At 38.3% G+C, this 20,205-nt stretch overlaps 1 protein-coding gene across 3 annotated transcripts in view; it reads right to left on the bottom strand.

Moving 5' to 3' along the window:
- Positions 1-699: 699 nt before the first annotated feature.
- The window catches only part of LOC131070903 (uncharacterized), a 225,433-nt gene continuing 205,927 nt past the window's right edge, over positions 700-20,205 (bottom strand). For all 3 annotated transcript variants that reach the window (XM_058006585.2, XM_058006577.2, XM_059211334.1), the window contains 2 exons: positions 1,634-1,742; positions 700-1,530 (listed from right to left, as the gene is read on the bottom strand). In XM_058006585.2, coding sequence (XP_057862568.1) covers positions 1,336-1,530; positions 1,634-1,742 — 304 coding nt within the window. In that variant the 3' untranslated portion in view covers positions 700-1,335. The remainder of the gene's footprint in view (positions 1,531-1,633; positions 1,743-20,205) is intronic.

Here is a 20,205-nt window from a genome sequence, read left to right as displayed (position 1 = left end):
CTTCCTAACTGATTCGAATATGTCTTGTCTTTGCTTGCTGCATGTGCATTAATTTCTGGAGATACATCTCCTAGTAGTGTCACGTTTTCCCCCTTGTTTCATTCTTTGTACTGTTGCAATATCTATTGTCTACATTGCTCTCAACCCCTCTCTTCTCAAAGGTCTCAAAGGATAATAAAGTTAGGTTATCCCAGATGGCATTCTCGAGGACCTCTCACTCAAGCCTCCCTTTGAACAAATAAGTTTAGGGATACTTAACATAAGTAAACCAAGGTTTGTGTCAGTTCGTCTTTTGTCATGTATTCTTCTTCTTCAGTTTTAGTTGCTTCTAGTTTTTAAATGGACTGGCCCATTACATTACCATACTGCCTATCTATGATTTATATTTTTTCAAGATCCATATCGACAACAACGCCAAATGATTTCTTGCCTGATTCTACTAGTTACAAAAGGAAATGGAATTACAAGTTCTGAACAATTATGCATTTACAATATACGAAAGATATGTCATTCGCGTTCAAATTAATTCAAAATGCAGTAATTACAACATTCACATGTCAACCTACCAGTCAGTCATGAATTTCCGACTATGAATTAAAGATACAATATAAAGTAGGCCAACATTCATTAAGGTAACCAACTGTCGGTAACTACTAACCGACAACCGGTCAAGAACTACCAATTACAATGCATAACAAATGACGAACAAAAATATAGAAATAAACTCTCAGCCAATACAATTATATTTACTTTTGTTACTTGGCGACTACAACTTTTACCCCTTGGTTTAAGTGAGACTATGAAACTTATCATTGAATAAGTGTATACTATATGATTTCTCGACATTCGTTCAAGATTTGCCTATAAAAATGTGATTCAGAATTTTGTATAAGTCCTTACAATAGCTGAATCCATAATTGCCTTAAAACTTTTGTGAAAATAAGGACCTGTCTAAAGATGATATCATTGAAACTCAAGTAAGCCCCTCATCCGTGCCACTCAAATTTACTTTGGATGTGAAAGACAGTAGTTTTTTCCCTCATAAAAATTGCCGCAACTCAAGAATCTCTAGGTGAATAAATTAATTTACAAACAATAAATGAACCTTCTCATCAACTTTGTAAAAAAGCCGAATAAAATACATCAGAGACCAGTTCAAGTTGACTTATAAAAAAGGCTTGCTGTTACCTTACCGAGATAAAGACCCTTCCTGAATATAAGACACCCCAACTCCAATAAGAATCACTCATGTTACAATTCCACGGGCTGTGAAAGATGGGCACACTTCCCTAAACAAAATCGAACCACTCAAAATAGTAAAATATTTCTAGGTGACTAATTTTGAGCATTATGTACTCGCTCAAGCAAACGAAGAACTTGATCCAAAGGTAGTGATCTTTGCAAATTAGCTGAATTTGCTGCATCGGAGGCCAGTGTTGGTTGAGCTGCAAGCACTGCCCGCTGCTGCATGCTTGTTAATTCCAGAAACTGAGCCAACATGTCACCGTCAAGAACCTTGCACACTCCCACCTGAATAAGGTAATTGTCAGAATGCCATCCAAATAATTGTCCATTTCATTAGTTGAATAAATAATGCAACTAGAAAATACAATTTATATGCCAAACTTCTTACAGGTGAGTCTCTGCCACGGAATTGAGCATGATTATTTCCCAGAACAGGGGCAGTGAGTGGATAAGAAGCTAGCCTTTCTTGCACAGCATCCAGTAAATCATAATCTTCCCTATATTTACAAACTAAATATTCAGACAGTACCTCTTAAAGTCTAGAACTGGCAAGAACATAACAGAGTTTGTTTAAAAAAAAGCTGCGGAGCACTAAAGTAATCAAAGTTATAACATCTTGCCAAGAACAAGGATAGTCCATGAAAACTGGACCTGATAAAAGTAAATTGATTAAGATCCTATAGTAATCATACCCTCAAAAGTCCACAACATAAAAGAAAGCAAACAAATTCACTTGTGTAAAGCAAACCTAAATCTTGACATTTTAGAAACTCTTAGTCATTTACAAATGCCTTCCATATTATCAGTTATTAGAGTCTAGACAGTGGAAAATGAATTATTCTCAAAAAACTTACCTTAATTAAAACCCAACAGATTCATATCTCATTTGCCAGGCTGTCTTGCTGAGTGAATGATTAGTGTCCCGTGACATTTAATGACAGATCATAGATCTACCCTTTTTGGAGTAGGCAAATAGGGGCGCAGAACAGGTCTTGCTTGAGTTAAATAGCCTTGATGAAAGTACCATATTAATGTGAGGGAACACATAGTCCATCTTATCACTAGACTACAGACAATGATACTCCATTGAAGCCTTAGTCAAAAATATACAAGAACAATATGTCATGCCTGTAATCATCTATATGCTTACAACAGGTGGGTATCAGAGATGCATGAAACAAAGAATAACCTTATACCTTCACTGATGGCAGAATCATTCAAACCTCCATATCCCTGACCTGCCATTCGCCAATAAGCATTAATCCCAATGTTTTTGCAAGCATGACTAATCTATTATATAATCACACCACATGGGTACAAAAACATTGGGATTGATGCCACCTGGAAAATGTCAGGTCCAAACTTTGTTTAGAGCATTCAGGCATACCCAATTCCTTCAGATAACAATAATCTCATTACGGGAACTTTTGTTAACACTTTCAACAACTACATTTAGAAATAACATTACCATACATGTGAGAACAGGTGATGGTTCAAAGCAAGTAAACTGAACTATTGGTTCGAGTGTCCTTTTTGGAGGATAGGAATGAGTGCACATTCAAACCAGTATTCCCGAAGCCCCCATCTATGAACCATAAATTTATCCATCACTGAAACAAGACCTGTAGTCACGTTTTGCTTTGCATTATTGTTATTTCCTCTCATTCTTTCCTAAATGGCTCCCTCGTCTTCTAGAACTAAAAATTCTTTATGATTTTTGACCCAAGAACTAGGCTTAGCAATTCAATTTTCGTTTTAATAAGTCAACATATAAATTGGGTTGTTCCAAGTAAATCTAATTTTCTAGTGAACAAGAAGGATGCATCCCCAGGTCTACAATGTCATCCACACGTCCCAGGTATGCGGATGAAACATACCTTCATTATCGATGTTCCCCTTAAAGAGGAATGCCAAGAGGACCTCCTACTTTCCCTAGGACATGTCCAGTCGTCATGGCAGCTACCGCAAAAAACACAAAAAATAAGTGATAAAAAAAACTTTAAAATTAACCAAAATCCAAAAGTAGAACCCTTTCCTGATGCAAAATTTAAGCCCTATGCCTATTTCATATTGTTTGTAACAAAGAGAATAGGAAATGAGAGGAAGGAAAAGGACAAAGATGGAAAAAGAAGAGGAAAAGATAAGAGAAAGGGATTTGTATCTAAAAGGAGCTCAACTTTCACTATATCTTCCCAAAATGTGGAGTCTAACTTGTTTAGTCTCTCGTTTCTGATAAAATGAATAAATTGAAGCAATGAATAGAATTAACAATACATACCAGATAGAGGAGTAAAAGTATATCTTTCATAGTTTGAGGACTTGGACTTGACGCAGACTCGGCAGCCCAAAATAGGACTCGGACTCAGAACTTGGCAAAAGACTCCCTAGGACTCAGCAAAGATTAAAACCATAGATTTACAAAAAACAAAAAATGAAACTAAATGATTATTAATAGGAGCCTAATTTGATTATCAATTTGTCATAATTCAAACAATACACATGTTATATGATCTTCAAACACTCAATATTTGAAAGTTTAATTCAAGTTTCATACACAGTTTCAAAGTCAAATGTATAAAACATCATAAGTTTATAAATGTTTATATATAATGATATGTCAAAATGAGAAAAACAACCAAATACAATCTACATCTTTCTCTTTCCTTTCCTAATGTAACTCAAATTTTTAGACCTCGAACTAGAAGGTGCTACTGCTACGGTATCTAACCGATGATGAATTGTTTCTTGATCTTCAAAATATTCTTCGTCCTCCTCCATTGGTTTGGGAGTGCAGACCCTAATGGGTTTGAGGGACAGCAATGATAAGCTGCACAAAGTGTTAGATATGGAAAAAACCCACTGGGGGTTCAAGGGCTATGCCCCCGAAAAAAAATAAAAAATTGGATGATTAAAAATGGACGAGTTTGAGCCAAAATATGAAAGAAATGGATGAGTTCGAGCCAAAATATGAAGAAATGGAAAGAAGTGAAAAAATAAAATAAAAAGTCAAGAAAAAAGCCAATTTTTATGTTTGTTGGGAGTGTATATTCACGGGCAAGAGTCTTGGGTCGGGACTTACAAGTCCAACTCCACAATTTGCACGAATCCATACCCAGGGCTCGATGAGTCCGTCCCTGGACTAGCCAGGTTACGATCATGGGTCTATCAAGTTATGGCGAGTTTTGGCAGGGTCGTTAAACTATGGTATCTTTATTGCTATATCTAATAAATTAAACAAAGGAAATAATAATACAAATGACAATGCAGACCAGACACAACAGTTAAATATATCTTTCTTCGCACATGAAATTATTATAGAGAGGAAGACCAGAGACGATCGAGCAAGGATTACAATTGATTCGCCTATACCATACTCCCTTGGCGGTACACAACATATTTAAAGGACCCAACGATTGCCGAGAGGAACACAACCATCAACCAACAAACACATAACTAGCTGAGTGACAACCCACTTAATACAAATAATTATTACATTGTCAGATATCAAACATAACAATAGGCATTTTATGCCAACTACAGTTGGCCGAGGATCATACTAGATTGGACTAAATCATCCACCTTTCCTTGATATAAAATCTATTGAAAGAACCCAACGATTGCCAAGAAGAACACAATTGTCCACGAACGGACTCTTACAGGTACTCAAAAGCCAACAAACAATTAATACATAGCCAGGTAAGCCATATCATGGAGACACAATAATAGATATTGTATGCTAACTACATCCCCCAAAAGAAACTGTCATATTCAAGAAACAGAAAACAAGCATGCATCAAGTAACATTATGTTAAGATGTGCCAAACTGATAACAATTTTGTAGTTGGAGAAGAAACTGAATGCATCCCTACAGGTACATACAGAGTAGAAGTAAAACCAACATAAACCTAACACATGCTAGTCGACAGAGAATGCTGAGGAAAAACCAAGCAACGAACCCAATCTGACTGCACGCCAAAGTCTGAAATTACTTCACCCAATCAATTACTAGACCCAAAAGGTATTGCAGGTACTTAGCAAGCATTCCAATCATGAAAATATTGCTTAGTATCCTCCTGTTCCAGGAATGTACTTTCTCCTAATGCAACAACTTGTAGCAATAATCCCTTGTTTCTACCAATTGCAAAGTCTGAGATGAACTAATTACATAAGGATGAACTAATGTAGCAAAAAAGTCCCTGAATATTGCCCTAAAATATATAGGCAAGAATTGGATAGATTGTGTAGCAGCAGGAGCTAACTTGAATTCAGAACATGACAAGGACCATACAACATCAAGGACAAAGGAAGAGCAGGTCGTAAAAACAGTATTAAGCATTAAATAATTTATTTTCCGAACCTCCCTCAACCCCCATCCACCCCTCCTTGCACCCTGCCTCTGTTTAGTGCATTCTACATAAGAACTTTTGAACTTTTGATCAAATAATTGCTGTAAACCACCTACTAAATTCATTGTCAAAATACATGCAAATTTGATCTATTCTTAAAAGCATAAGAATGAGATTTTCTCCAAATTCTAAGTTGGCCATCTTATTCTTCCCAGATATAGTATTGGTCATAACATTTCAGAGTTCAGGAATATTTTGCAATAAATCCACTACCTTAAATGGTACAGTAGTTTCAAGCACTTGCCTTGTAATATTTGTGTTAAATTGTAACTGATTTGTTACCATACTTTCATTTCCATTTAGGTGGCATCATTCATTAGCCATAGCATTCTCCACTTTGGCTCTTGTCATGAAGTTTTTCTTTTCCTGTACATGGATCTGGGTACATAGCCTTCTCTTCTTGGGCTTAGGTAATGGCCAATACTTCATCGTGCCTTTCAACATCAATTGTTGATATTGACCTTTTGCTTCAGACATCCAATGTCTTCATGGTCTCTAAGTCCACACCATTTGCACAATAGTTGCAATTTGTCCAATTTGTTTTGGAAAGCTCTTATAAAATGTCCCCATTCATTACATTGTTGACATTGTATGATAGAACACCCTGTGGGGTTGTACTTGAAAAATAATTGAATGACTTAATAAAGAATATACAACGTATATAAAGAAATTACAAGACGGTGTTCTAAAAAGAATGAAATGTAAAGCTAAAGCTTCAACATGAAGATAAAGAGCTTAAAATGCTAAATAAAGCTTAAAAACTAAATAATAAAAAGCTAACCATGCATCTTTATAAAAGAGGCAATATTTGCACTTAAAAAACTAAACGAACTAAAAAGCTAAAAAGCTAAATGACCATTAATAAAAGAATTAAATACAACCGACTAAAATATAATTAAATATTCTAATACCCTCCCTTGATGGTCATTCTATCTACTACACCAAGTTGCCCTCTAAATTTGACAAACTTTGCCAAGCTCAGAGACTTGGTGAGGATATTTGCAGTCTGATCTTCTGTTGGAATGTACTGCAATATCAGTGATCCATCTTCAACATGCTTGCAAATGAAATGACAATGAAGCTCCACATGCTTGGTCCGCTCATGGAAGACTCAATTTTTGGCTAATTTCAGAACCTCTTGATTATCACAAAACAAGGGAGTAGGTCCTGGTTGAGACATTTGAACGTCTGCAAGCATCCTACGTAGCCAAATTGCCTCACAAGTTGCTTTAATAGTTCCTCGATATTCAACTTTAGGTGAGGAAAGAGCTATTGCCTATTGCTTCTTGTTGGTCCATGTGACTGCACCTGTACCCAAACTGAAAACATACCCAAAAGTTGAATTTTTGTCATCAACACAACCTGTCCAATCTGAGTCTGTGAAACCAACCAGCCTAGGATCTTTGCTTCTATTGTACAGAATGCCAAAATCAAGAGTGCCCTTCACATACCTTAGCACATGTTTCGCTGCAATCCAATGTTCAGCTTTTGGGGCTAACATGAAGCGAGAAATATGGCTCACAACATAATTGATGTTAGGTCTAGTGGTGGTATGATAGATGAGGCTGCCCACTAGTTGCCTGAATGAAGATTCATCCACTATAGGTGAATCTGATTTGGCTGATAATTTCAACCCTATCTCCATGGGTGTAGATGCAGGTTTGCAATCTTGCATGCAAAATTTATCCAACAGGCCCTTGGCATACTTTGATTGAGAAATGAATATGTGGCTATCAGTCTGCCAAACTTCTACATTGAGACAATAATGGAGAGGTCCCAGATCTGTCATATTAAAATTCTTGCACAAATTTTGTTTGACCTACTTGAAAAAATGTGCTACACTGCCAGTAATGATGAGATCATCAACATAGATGACTAGAAATATAATATCATCACCAACATGCTTGACATACAAATTGGAATTTGAAGGGCTCCTTTGAAAGCCTTGATCAATCAAGTACTTATCAATTTTTATGTACCATGCACAAGGAGCCTATTTGAGGCCATAGAGTGCTTTGACTAGTTTGCATACCTAGTGTTCTTTACCGGCAACCTTGAAACTGGTGGCTGCATCATGTAGACTTCTTCCTGCAAATCACTCATCTTGGCTGTGGAGCAAATGTCTCATAGTCAATGCCCTCCTTCTGTGAAAACCCTTTTGCTACTAACCGAGCCTTGTACTTATCAAGGGTCCCATCAGCTTTATACTTGATTTTAAACACCCATTTGCAGCCAATGGGCTCCTTCCTTATTGGAAAATCTGACAACACCCACGTGTTGTTCTTCAAAAGACTATGTTGCTCAACTGCCATCGCTTGTTCCCACTTAGGTACATCTTTAGCCTCTGAATATGTCTGAGGCTCATAAATGCTGTGAATGTTGGCCATAAGAGAAAAATTAACTGTGTTTTGCTTGCTCTTGCCTCTAGCTGATCTACCCTCAATGAGCTCATCATCATGAAGATCACCAATAGTCTTGGCCCACCACTTAGGCCAGAGAGTAGAAGTACCAACATCTGTTGCAGGATGAAGAATATTACTTGGAACATCTAGAGCATGCTCATCTGGATGTGGATCCAGATGTTCCTGAGGAAAGTCAAGTGGTGCAATGTCATGCTTGGGAGACTCCACGACTGTAGAGTAAACTGAATCCCTCCCATTAGGTGGAGCTAAGGGAAGGAAAACACCCATATCTATAGCCTTTGGAGGCTGATCCTCAATGCTCAAAACATGAGAAGTCTGAAAAGGCCCTTGTTCTTCATCAAATACTACATCTCGACTGAATATGAGACAATTCATGTCTACATCAATCAGTCAATAAGCCTTATGATTGTCACTCTAGCTGGTGAACATCAATGTCCGACTCTTGGAATATAGTTTGGTGCGCTTGGCATCTGGAATCCAAACATAAGCTGTAGAGCCAAAAACTTTTCGATGACTAATTTTGGGCTTTCTGTTAGACCAAGATTCCTTTGGAGTCAGCTTCTTGATGGACTTTGTGGGAGATAGGTTCAAAAGATAGACTATAGTGAAGACTACTTCCGCCCAAAACTTCTTTGGAATATTTCTATGCTCCAACATAGACTGAGCCATCTCAGTGACTATACGGTTTCTGTGCTCAACAACATCATTCTGCTGAGGGGTGTAAGGTGTAGTAAGTTGATGCTTAATGCTATGTGATGCACAAAAGTTGGTTAAATCTGTAGAACAAAATTCCCCTCCATTGTCAGACAGAAGAGTGACTATCCGACAGCCAAACTCTTTTTCCACTAAGGCCTTAAACTTCTTAAACATGGTGAACACCTCTGATTTTTACTTGAGAAAATACACCCACATGCGTCTGGTGAAATCATCAACAAACAATAGAAAATAATTGCATCCAGTGACTGATGGAGTGTTCATGGAACCACAAATATCTGCATGAACTAGCTGCAAGACCTTGGATGCTCTCCAAGCATCTTCGTATGAAAACGAACTCTTATGCTGCCTTCTAGCTTGACAAGCTCCACAAACTCCATGATTTTGAGTTTGAATCTCAGGTAATCCAACAACTAGATCCTCTCAAACCAACTGAGAGAGATAGTGAATATTCAAGTGCCCATATTGTTGAAGCCAAAGAGAGCTAATGAAAGCACTCCTAGCTGCCATGGCGTGCCCTTGAGAAAGCTCGGCTCTTATCAAACATTTCATTAAGATCCTTCAAGAGATCCCAGATCTCTTTAGTTGTTTTACCTTAAGGCACCTGAGGGAGTTGATCATCTGTGACAGACAACTTGATGAGCATGACAGCCTCACGAGTGCACTCATCAAATTTATCCTGGTTTGGACTTGTGTTTGTAGGACGAGTAGTCGTGCCTAAAACAATCTAATCAAGGCAACGATATTCAAATATCATTAACATGCGCTATTTCCAAGTATTATAGTTGCAATCGATGAACTTCTGATTGTGTTCCAACATGAAGTTGATCAAAGATGCCATCACGAAAAACCGAGGTTGAACGAGGTCAACCTTGTGAAGGCAAGAAAAATGAGACAAAAGAATCTGATTAAAAATCAAATTAGGAAAAATTGCACAAAGGATCCGAAACCCTGGAATGAAATTTGAGGCATGAATCCCAATGCACAAATTTCGAGGTTTGCTAAAAACCTAGAAATTAAAATTTCCTGCAAATTTAAAACCTATAATTTTTGTGAAAAAATCAGAAAAATAATAATCTGCAGAAAAAAGATATTGATTTAAAAAAAAACAGTAAAAAAACAATTGTACTAGCATGAATTCCGATACTCAGAATTCTGGAAAACCCAGAAAATAAAATTTTCTGCAGAAAAAAATATCTGATTTTTCTTAAAAAAATATCTAGGAAAAAAACAAGGAAATGATAAAACGTTGTTGGTGCTTGAGGTTGGGGAAGGGTCCAAAAACACTTTAGCCGCCGGTAGAAACCCTAGCCGCTATGCGAAGAAGACCTAAAAATCGCAAGCCGTTAGACAAAAAACGTGAAAATTGCGAAAAGACCGTTGCTACAAACCCATGAAAAATTAGAAGTCGCGACAAAAAATTCAAGACGACGCTAGAAAATCTCCAGATCGTGCCCAAAAAAAATTGCAGCGCTAGAAGTAACACGCATCGCCACGAAAAACGTCATGTGGGTGTAGAAAAACAAGGAAAATCGCGAAAAACCCTCAAACGCAAAAAATATAGACGCAGCCTCCAACAAACTCTAGGCAAAAAAAACGTGAACCAAACCCAAGGAGACCTGAAACACAACCACCAACAAAAACCACGAAACCCTCGAAAATTCGAACCTGCTAAATTCGCCTAGGAAGAGAAAAAACTAGCTTTTTTTTCTCTCAATAAAACAAATTAAAAAATCTTTTCAAAAAAAACACTTCGAAATTTTTCAATAAAAAAACTTTCGAAATTTTTAATTTCCATGCTTTGATACCATGAAAAATAATTGAATGAATTAATTACAAATATACAACATATATAAAGAAATTACAAGACGGTGTTCTAAAAAGAACGAATCACAAAGCTAAAGCTTCACCATGAAGCTAAAAAGCTAAACAATAAAAAGCTAACTATGCGTCTTTATAAAAGAAGCGATAGTTGCACTTAAAAGACTAAACAAACTAAAAAGCTAAAAAGCTAAATGATCATTAATAAAAGAATTAAATATAACTGACTAAAATATAATTAAATATTCTAATAGTACTATATTTGACTTCAACATCGTTTTTTATTTCGATAAATACTTAATGTGTTTTCTAGCTTTGGTAGAATGGATTGCTCTCCCTCTATAAAGAGTACTTGTGTACTCCTGGTATTCAAATTATACGAGCGCTCTTTTATTGAATGATCCATAATTTGACAAATCTCACTAAAAAATTTCTAGGACAATTACCTCTAATGTGACCTTCACTTTTTGCACTCAATACACCATAATTCATTGGTTTCTTTTCTAGTCTCTTCTCTACCTTCAATTTTTCCTCTATCTATAGCATGCCCTTTTGGATCACTGGTATGATTCCTGATTCACTACCGCTACTGTCATCTAAAGTTCCATCTTGCTCTATTTTTCTTTTACCACAAGGGGCATTTTGTCTTCATTTTCTATGTCCATCAACCAACTGCACGCTTTTGTATAGGAAGAGGGTGGTACTATGTTGATCTTTTTTCGTAATGACAGCATTAGACCTTCAATGAACCATCTTGAATTTAGACCATCATATGATTTTTTTTATAACTTTGCAAGTAGTTCTTTAAGTCTATGATTATAAGCTCATACATTTTTGTGCTTAAATTGTCTTGTACTGTAAATTTTTGCGACTATTTCACGATCATCTCAAAGCAACTTAAACTCTTCCTCAAAGGCACCAATATTTACTCTCCTATTTCTAATAAAATACTTAATTGAATTAGCGAACATAATTAACAATACATATCAGATAGAGTAAAAGTGTATCTTTATTTGCACATGAAATTATTACAAAAGTAGACCAAAGATGGTCGAACAACGATCAGATTGGATTGGACTAGATCATCCCTCTTTCCTTGATGATACAAAATCTATTTAAAGGACTTGACGGTTGCCAAGAGGGTACACCAACCAACTCTTATAGCTACTTGAAAGTTGACAAACAATTATTACATAGTACGATAACCCATATTAATCAAACATAATGATAGGCATTGTATCTTGACTATATCACTTAAATTCTTGACATTTTTCTTCATAAATCCATGGATTTTATCTTCTTCCAACACATTGAACAAATTATGAGTCTAATTTATTCAACACGAACAAATTATGAGTCTAATTTATTCAACACATCAAACCCATTAACAATGAAATTTATTCTCAAATTTTCATTTCTCATATAATTTTTTTGTTTCATTTTTTAAAATATGGCAGCTTAAGCAGGCTATAAAATGATCTTTTATTGTGCACTTAAATTGGCCTACAGGGATGTTGTTTCTTTGCATTGGCAATGGGCTAAAACTTGAAGTATTTTTTGTTTGAACTAACAATGGGCTATAGAATTTGCTGTTTTTCTTGGGGTGCCTTGCACTAGCAATGCCAAAAATTGCTGCTTTTTATTTCTACCTGCAATGGGCTAAAATTGCTGCTTTTGTTTGTACACCTGAGTTGGCCTAACAACGAGTAAGATGCCTCCAGCATCTAAGTTCCAAGATTTGCCCCCCTAGGCCCCTGGTACCGGTCCAATCCGGTCTTGGTCTGGGTCCTGGTATTGTCTGCATGTGGGTCCGACCAGTGTCCATGATTGGGAGGGCTGGTTTGGACAAGGTCTAACCTGGGTGGACCCAATTTGAACTCGGGCAGACCCGGATCAAGCTCAGGCATTCGACAGCCCAAAAGTATTTTTTTTTTTTCAAAATTTCATATTTTTCTCAAATCTGCCACTTAAAAAATAAAAATACAACCCTAAAAGTGACTTTTAAAACATAAACTTGCATCATTTCTCCTCATTTGTGTTGCAAACATCAGTTTTTTGCTAGTAGGTTGAAGAAAGTTTGGCTTCCAACATCAAATAGGAAGAGTTGAAGACTGATTTTTGAAGCTTCAATAAGTGTTGCAGCATCATTACCACACATCTGCAAGCTCCCATTGGCTGAAAGCGGTGGGTTTTTGAACATTTTTTTCAACTATTTTTGTTTCACAAATTGTCAAACATGAAACATTATTTGTTTTTTATTATTTTTTTAATTTTTTTAATGTGTTCATATTATTTCTTGCCATAGGAACTAGAATGGCATCTACCTCTTCCTCCATAGGCACAAATGAACAATCAAAACAAAGGAATGATCAAAATTCTCCCCTATGGAAGTATGTTGACATTATGCGACCACTTCCAAGAGGTGGGAGATTCTGTTGGAAATTCCAAGGATGTGGTAAAGAACGTAATAGTTAATATTTTCGGGTGGTAGGCCATTTGTGTGGAATACCAGGAAAAGGCATCGAAAAATGCCTTGGAAAAAATGGTGTGCCTATACCAAACGAGACGGTGTTAAAATATATTGGGGAGCATGAAGCAGCAGATGAGAGAGAAGCGCACAAATTAAATCAAACCACTCCAAAAAAAACAAAGGGAATGCAACCCCCATCTAATCTCAATGTTGTAGTAGAAAACCACCCCTTGTTTTCCACAGTTGAGCCTGAAAGTGAAGCACCCATTACACACAAAAGATCAAAGGGGCCTTTAGAAACCGCATTTCAAAATGAGAGTTGAGACATTGCCTTTCAATGGGTTGGCTTTCAATGTTGTTCGCTCCCCATATTGGAAAAAATGTTTAAAAGTGTTAATTAAGCTCCAAGATGGTACAAGGGCCCAGGTTATGAGAAGGTACGTGGAACCTTATTGGAAAGAGAGGTGAAGGGGGTTGAAGATGGATTGAAACCCATAAGGGATTCATGGGCTGAGACAAGTGTATCAATTGTTTCAGATAGGTGGAAAGATTCTAAAAGTCATCCCTTGATCAATGTCATAGCGGTGTACCCTAAAGGGGCAATGTTTTTGAAAGTTGTGGATTGTAAGGGCCAAGTTAAAGATGGCCAATTTATTGCAAATATTCTCATCTCTGCCATTGAGACAGTGGGACCCCGCAATGTTGTTCAAGTCATAACGAACAATGCAAAAAATTGTAGAGCTGCTGGTTTGTTGGTTGAGGAACGCTATCATCACATCTTTTGGACACCTTGTGCGGTCCATTCACTCAATCTTATGCTACAAAAGATTAGGAATAAATTTGAAGGATCAAAGAAGTGTATGTAGAGGTTGAGGACATCCAGATGTTCATCACAAACCATCACGTCTCAAGGGATTTTTAGATCATTTTCGAATTTGGAGCTATTGAAGGTAAGTAAAATGGTAATTTAATTTTACATTTTCTGATTTTTTCAATTTTCAATGTTCATAATTTCATTGTGTAAGCTGTATTGTGTATTCTTCTTTAAAGTTTGGCTTTATTTTTTAATTATTTTTTGATCATTTTTGCATTAACTTGTGTTATAGGTTGTTGAGACCCATTTTGCATCAAACACAATCATCTTGAGACGACTTGTGAAAGTTAAAGTGGCACTTTGCAATATGGTAATCAGCCTAAATTGGACTATATGAAAGTAGAGCAGCAATGAGAGGGCAGCAAGAATTAGGTTCAAGATATTGGATGGCTCATGGTGGGATCTTGTGACATATCTACTTACTTTCACTAAACTCGTTATGAACATGGTTTGCTATATTGACATGGATAGGCCTTGCATTGGTGAGATTTATGATGGCAATGACTCAATGCTTGAAAAAATGAGGTGCACTATATATGCAAGAGAGCAAGACCCCGAGGAGAAATTCTTCAAACAAGTGGAAGCAACTGTTGTAGAAAGGTGGAATAAGATGACCACTCCGCTGCATCTTCTTGCCTATGCCTTGACACCAAAGTACTATAGCAATCAATTGCTTGATCAACCAAGAAGGCTTGCACCATGGAGAGATATAGAAGTGTTTGATGAGTACAAGGCAACATTCCTTAGACTCTATCCTGATGATGATTTGCGAGATATTATTACAAATGAGTTCACAAAATTTGCAAATGGAAATGGTCTAAGTGTTCATGTTCTTCGTCATAGATTCAAGAAGGATACTCATAGTTGGTGGTACTTCCATGGCACATGCTTCCAAAACCTACAATCCCTCGCTGTCAAATTTTGATCACAAGTAAGTTTAATTAATTAAAATTTATCACAAGTTTTATTTATAGTTTACTTAGTCTTCATAGGTTGCTAGTAATTTTTAATTTTATAAATTTATAACTTTAATTGTTTACTTTGGCTTCATAGGTTACTAGTTCATCTACATCAGAAAGAAATTGGAGCACATACTCTTTCATCCTCTCAATAAAGCACAATAAATTGCAATAAAAAAGAGTGGAGAATTTAGTATATGTGCATTCCAACCTATGTCTTCTTTCACACAAGCAACATGACTAAGGCAAGGGGAAACGAAGATGCGGGATATAGAGCCAGAGCATAGTGATTTGGATGTTTCCACTTCTCAACTTGTTGCATTTGATGACATACATAACGAGCAAACTTATAGTGCAAGCGCAAGTGGCATTGGCATTGGTTCATCTAATGTCAATGTCAATGATGAAGAGGATGAGAATGAGGATGTTGATGAATTACAAAATCCATTTGACGATTAAACTTTAAATTGTTGAAAGTTGAAACAATGATACTTGAATATTTTGTCATTTTGATATTAAACTTGATGATCATGATGCTATGATTACAAGTTTATGTTGCTTTTGTTGTTTATATGATGCTATGCGACATGCTAATCTTAATTCATGCTTATAGGCTGCATATAGATTTTGTGGGAAATAGCTATGAGTCTTAAAGCTTACACTACTTCTCATTGTTTTAAAGAAGAAAAGATTAACGTTTTTCAGTCTTTGAGCTGTCATAACTTGTTCTTTATAGCATTAGTGTAGAAAAGGGTAGATAGGACTTCACATAATCAAGTCTTTGAGCTCAATATTGTCGTCCCGTCCCGAAGGAAGTGACGGAAGTCTTTGCGCTTTCAGGAAACTTCATTTCCTTTCTCTCATTTCACTTGAAAGTGGTTATTGCTGTGTTTATTCGATTATTATCCTTTTTTGTGAAGAGAAAAGGATATTGTCTTTCTTGAAAGAAGAAGAAAGATTGTTGTCCCCTCCTATTTTATTTTCAAAGTTGTAGTTAGATAGGGGGAGCCTTGCCTTAATTAGGAGAGTTTTACTCACGTGCTGTGGTTGAAACCACAATTTTGTATATTTCCCCAAGTGTACAAAATTTTCAACCAACAGCCAGAAGTTTGCTTGATAAGTTTTGGATGCAGGATTGCAAACCTGCCTCTACACCTATGGAGAAAGGGCTCAAGTTGTCAGCCAAATCTGATTCACCCATGGTGGATGAATCCTTATTCGGGCAACTAGTGGGAAGTCTCATCTATCTCACCACTACTAGACTTGACCTGAGTTATGTTGTTAGTTACCTCTCTCGCTTCATGACAGCCCCTATCTCTAAACACTGGGTTGTAGCGAAGAGTGTGTTGAGATATGTGAAGGGCACTTCTGACTTTGGCATCCTGTATGGCAAAAGCAAAGATCCTAGACTCGTTGGTTTTATAGACTCGGATTGGGCAGATTCTATAGATGACAAGAAGTCTACATTTGGATATGTCTTCAGTCTGGGAACAAGTGCAGTCAAATGGACCAGCAAGAAGCAGTCGGTAGTAGCTCTTTCCTCGACCGAAGCAGAGTATCGAAGAATTGTTAAATCAGCTTGTGAGGCAGTTTGGCTTTGAAGGATGCTTTCAGACATGCAAATGTCTTAAGAAGGTCCTTCACCCCTCTACTATGACAATCAAGGGGTGCTCGAATTGGCCAAAAATCCAGTCTCCCATGAAAGAACAAAACATGTTGAACTTCATTGTCACTTCATCCAGAAGCTTGTTGAAGACAGATTAGTTTATTTGCAGTATGTTCCAATTGAGGATCAGAGTGCAGACATCCTCACCAAGTCTCTAAGCCCGGACAAGTTTGTAAAATTTAAAAGGCAACTTGGTGTAGTTAACAAATTGACCATTAAGGGAGGGCATTGTTGATGTGTTTTTTACGCATATGCGAACACAAAATAAAATACCTAAAGTATCTTATCCTCTCTTGAATAAAATTTCTCAAATGTTGGAGAGTAGCTTAAGGATCACTTGAGAAGACTCCAAGGTTCATGAATGTAGGATCACTACGTGTGGATAAGCTTTGTTGGTCGTTGTGATTGTTGTTTCATCAAGGGTCATTTATGGTTCCGAAAGATTTCATGAGGTGCTTTGCAGATGATATACCATGAGGTTCCTTCCTAATACTACTAAATGATTGTCAAAAAATGGCAAAAGATAAGAGTTTAGGGAAGTTCTATGCTATCCTAAGAATGAATGGATGAGGAATGACACAAGTGAAATTCAACTAGTTAAAGCATTGTTTGCCACATATGGGTAAATGTTTAAATGCAGAAAGTAAATGCATAGAACATAATAAGAATACATTTAAGAACCATTCTTTGTATTAATTCAACCGTCTATGTACATCAAGTGCTTATAACATTACACCCAGATACGACTATCATGATGCTACTTCGAAGGAAAGGTATGCAATATATAATACCCGAAGGGATGCGACCAACCGTCGCGTCCAACTGCCCTTCGGGAAGACTAACTGACTGCCGTAACCCATAATTACTGACAACATAACATAATGATTATTCCCAACAACATCATCTCCCCCCAAGAAAAGAAGTCATCTCCCGACGACTTAATACTATAAAGAGATGAGGTTCATACACTAAACAAAATCAAGGTATAGTCGAGAACGAAACTCATACACTTGCTGCGTCCTAGCCTGAAAACCCTTTTCTGCTACCATCTGATGCTCAAGTGCGGATGTCACCATTATTGCTTCCGCAAGGAGTTCTCTTTTCTCCTTGACATCACAATCCTTCAGTGCCTAAACCAAACTTGTCTGCAAAACACGCTTTTTAGTCTCAACCTCCACCAACTGCTACTCAAGTGATACTGTCTCCCTAGCCAATTTGTCCTCGATAGCCACCCGCGCTGCCCTCTCGGCATCCAACAACTAGGTACGCTAAGCTAAGTCTCACGCTACTACTGCCTCCAACCTGGTGGTCAGCTCCTCCCGAGCCCTCTGTGTATCCACCAAGGCAACCTCACATCCAACCGAGACATACTTCGAGTTCCTCAAAGTGTACCATTTGTGCCTAGAAGTGGCCACAACCCTCTAGCACAAAGGCTAGGAGACGCCTCAAATCCTCCATCACACTCCCCAAAGGCTGATAACTAAATTGAATAACTCCCTGGTGTTGTACGACTTCGCGGGCTTGCAATGCCTTCCCTCAAACTCTGTTTGTTCGCAACCTCCAAATCCGTCTCCCTCTACGGCTTATGGCTTCCCCGCCAATGCTTAGCTTCAGGCTTCTTTCTCACAATACGGAACAACCCCAACACTTATTGTGACTTCTTTGATGCCTTTGCCCAACTCAAAAAGTGTATTGTAGCTCAAAAATAAACTGGGGGTCTGGGGGCAGTGCCCCCAGCGGGGTCGAAGGGCAGCACCCTTCACGGGGTCCAACACCAATTGACGACCTTAAGAACCACATGGAAGTCCATGGCGCACATCATTTTTGTGATATTTTAAGATGCCAAAAACCTTTTTCTCCACTCTAAATTTTTCAATGTCCTGGCTCCAAACTCCATCGAATGATTTTTCAATCTGGTTGTCGTTTTTTTTTTTTTTTTTTTTTTTATAAATTAAATGCATGCTTGTGTGAATGTCGGCGCATTTTTCTTTTCAGGTGCCATCACCACCGTTTATACCTACTGTGCTGTGGTATTTTTCCTTTCTCCCTTTTTTAAACCACCGTTGTTGTCGTTGTCGTCGTGCTCCTTCAGGCCTACGGTCTGTAATGTCCCAAGCCTATACAAAGGTTATCTGCCGTATGGTGGAGTGGTCTGTCGTACGGTGGAGTGAACCTGTACAGTGGCTGATTCGTACGACGACTGGGGTCACCCGAAGGCTTGGTGTCGTATGGTGATTGGTCTCCCATACGGTGGCTAGGAAGGTCGTACGGTGGGTGTTGTCCGGCCATATGAGTGCACGGTAGTGGCCGTACGGTGAATGAATACCCGCGAGATCCGCCCTCAGAGGCCGGTGACCTTCATCGACGGTGGACCACCGTACGGTAGTTCCACCGCATGGTAGTCCCACCACCACTTTCAAAAAAATATTTTATTACCTCCCTGCGGGTAGGTTCGATTCGCGATTTCTTCCTTCGGCGCTAAATTGTTTCCCTTCGAATTACATATGACATCTTTCAGCCAATGGCAATTGAAATCTTTCTATGGAGTCCACCTCTATCCAACACCCATTGGTAATATACCCCTTTGGCTTCCAAGACCCCCTTCGGCTGGCGTTTTTATTTGCTCCTTTGTTAATTACTATCCTTCGGCAACTTCGTATCTCTCTTTGGTGCTTTTCCTATGGCAAAATCTTCTTCTTCCCTATGGCGTCGGGTTTCCTTTACTCCCTTTTGCTGCAATTTCTTTTTCCCTCACAATTTTGTCTTTGGCTGGGGCATGGGCACTTCTATTTTCTATCTCGGCGGCTAGTATAATAGATTTGTCGGGGCCTATCCGCGATGGAAAACAACTGCACGGTGGTCACCAACAGTGCCCCCCCCCCCGACGATAGTTCCACCGTGGCCACCAATTTTTTTTTTTATTTCCTAGTCTAATTGTCCAGAGAGTCTTCGGCTCGGGTCCCGTGTCTCTGGGATCGCCCTTCATCCTTCTCGGTTTGCCTTGCCCGAGAGTCTCCCACTTTGGTCCTGTGCCTCTCGAGTCCCCTTCCATCCTCTCGGGTCCCCCTCCGGACTCTCCTGTGTCCTTCCGGCCTCTCGGGTCCCCTGTGCGCTTATCGTGGTAGGGTTTCAATTTGGACCCATTGATGGCAAGTCTGTTTTCAATGGCCATCTGAAGACCTGGAACCATATATTCTATAGGAACCACGGTCTCCTTCCCGTACATAAGAAGAATAAGAAGAACAAAGATTTTGAAGGGTGCGGCCTTCCACACAGGGTTCCAATCGTTATCAACACGAATGATCTTGGTATTATCTACGTCACCAAGGTTTGTCTCCTTCAATTTTACCTCTTGATACCTAATGGGTTCTTCCTTCGGGAACTGGTGTGCCGTGGTGTCACTCACACGGGCGTCTCCCTTCCAATATTCTGACAGGTACACCTCCTCTATTACTTGCTCTGGTTCCTCTACTTCGAGCTTGTAGCTCTAGAACATTTTGTAATCCTCCATTTGCCAGTGGAAGAGCCTGTTCAATGACCCCGTCTCATCCTCGGAACACTCTCCTAGTTTGAGAATCCCTTCGTCGTTGGGCTCCCTACAGCCCCATCCTTCGTTCCTCAGGTCGC

The sequence above is a fragment of the Cryptomeria japonica genome, chromosome 9 (genome assembly GCF_030272615.1).
Source record: "Cryptomeria japonica chromosome 9, Sugi_1.0, whole genome shotgun sequence".
Taxonomy (NCBI): domain Eukaryota; kingdom Viridiplantae; phylum Streptophyta; class Pinopsida; order Cupressales; family Cupressaceae; genus Cryptomeria; species Cryptomeria japonica.
Note: the sequence above shows the minus strand (reverse complement) of the source record. Positions and strands in the feature narration are given on the sequence as shown.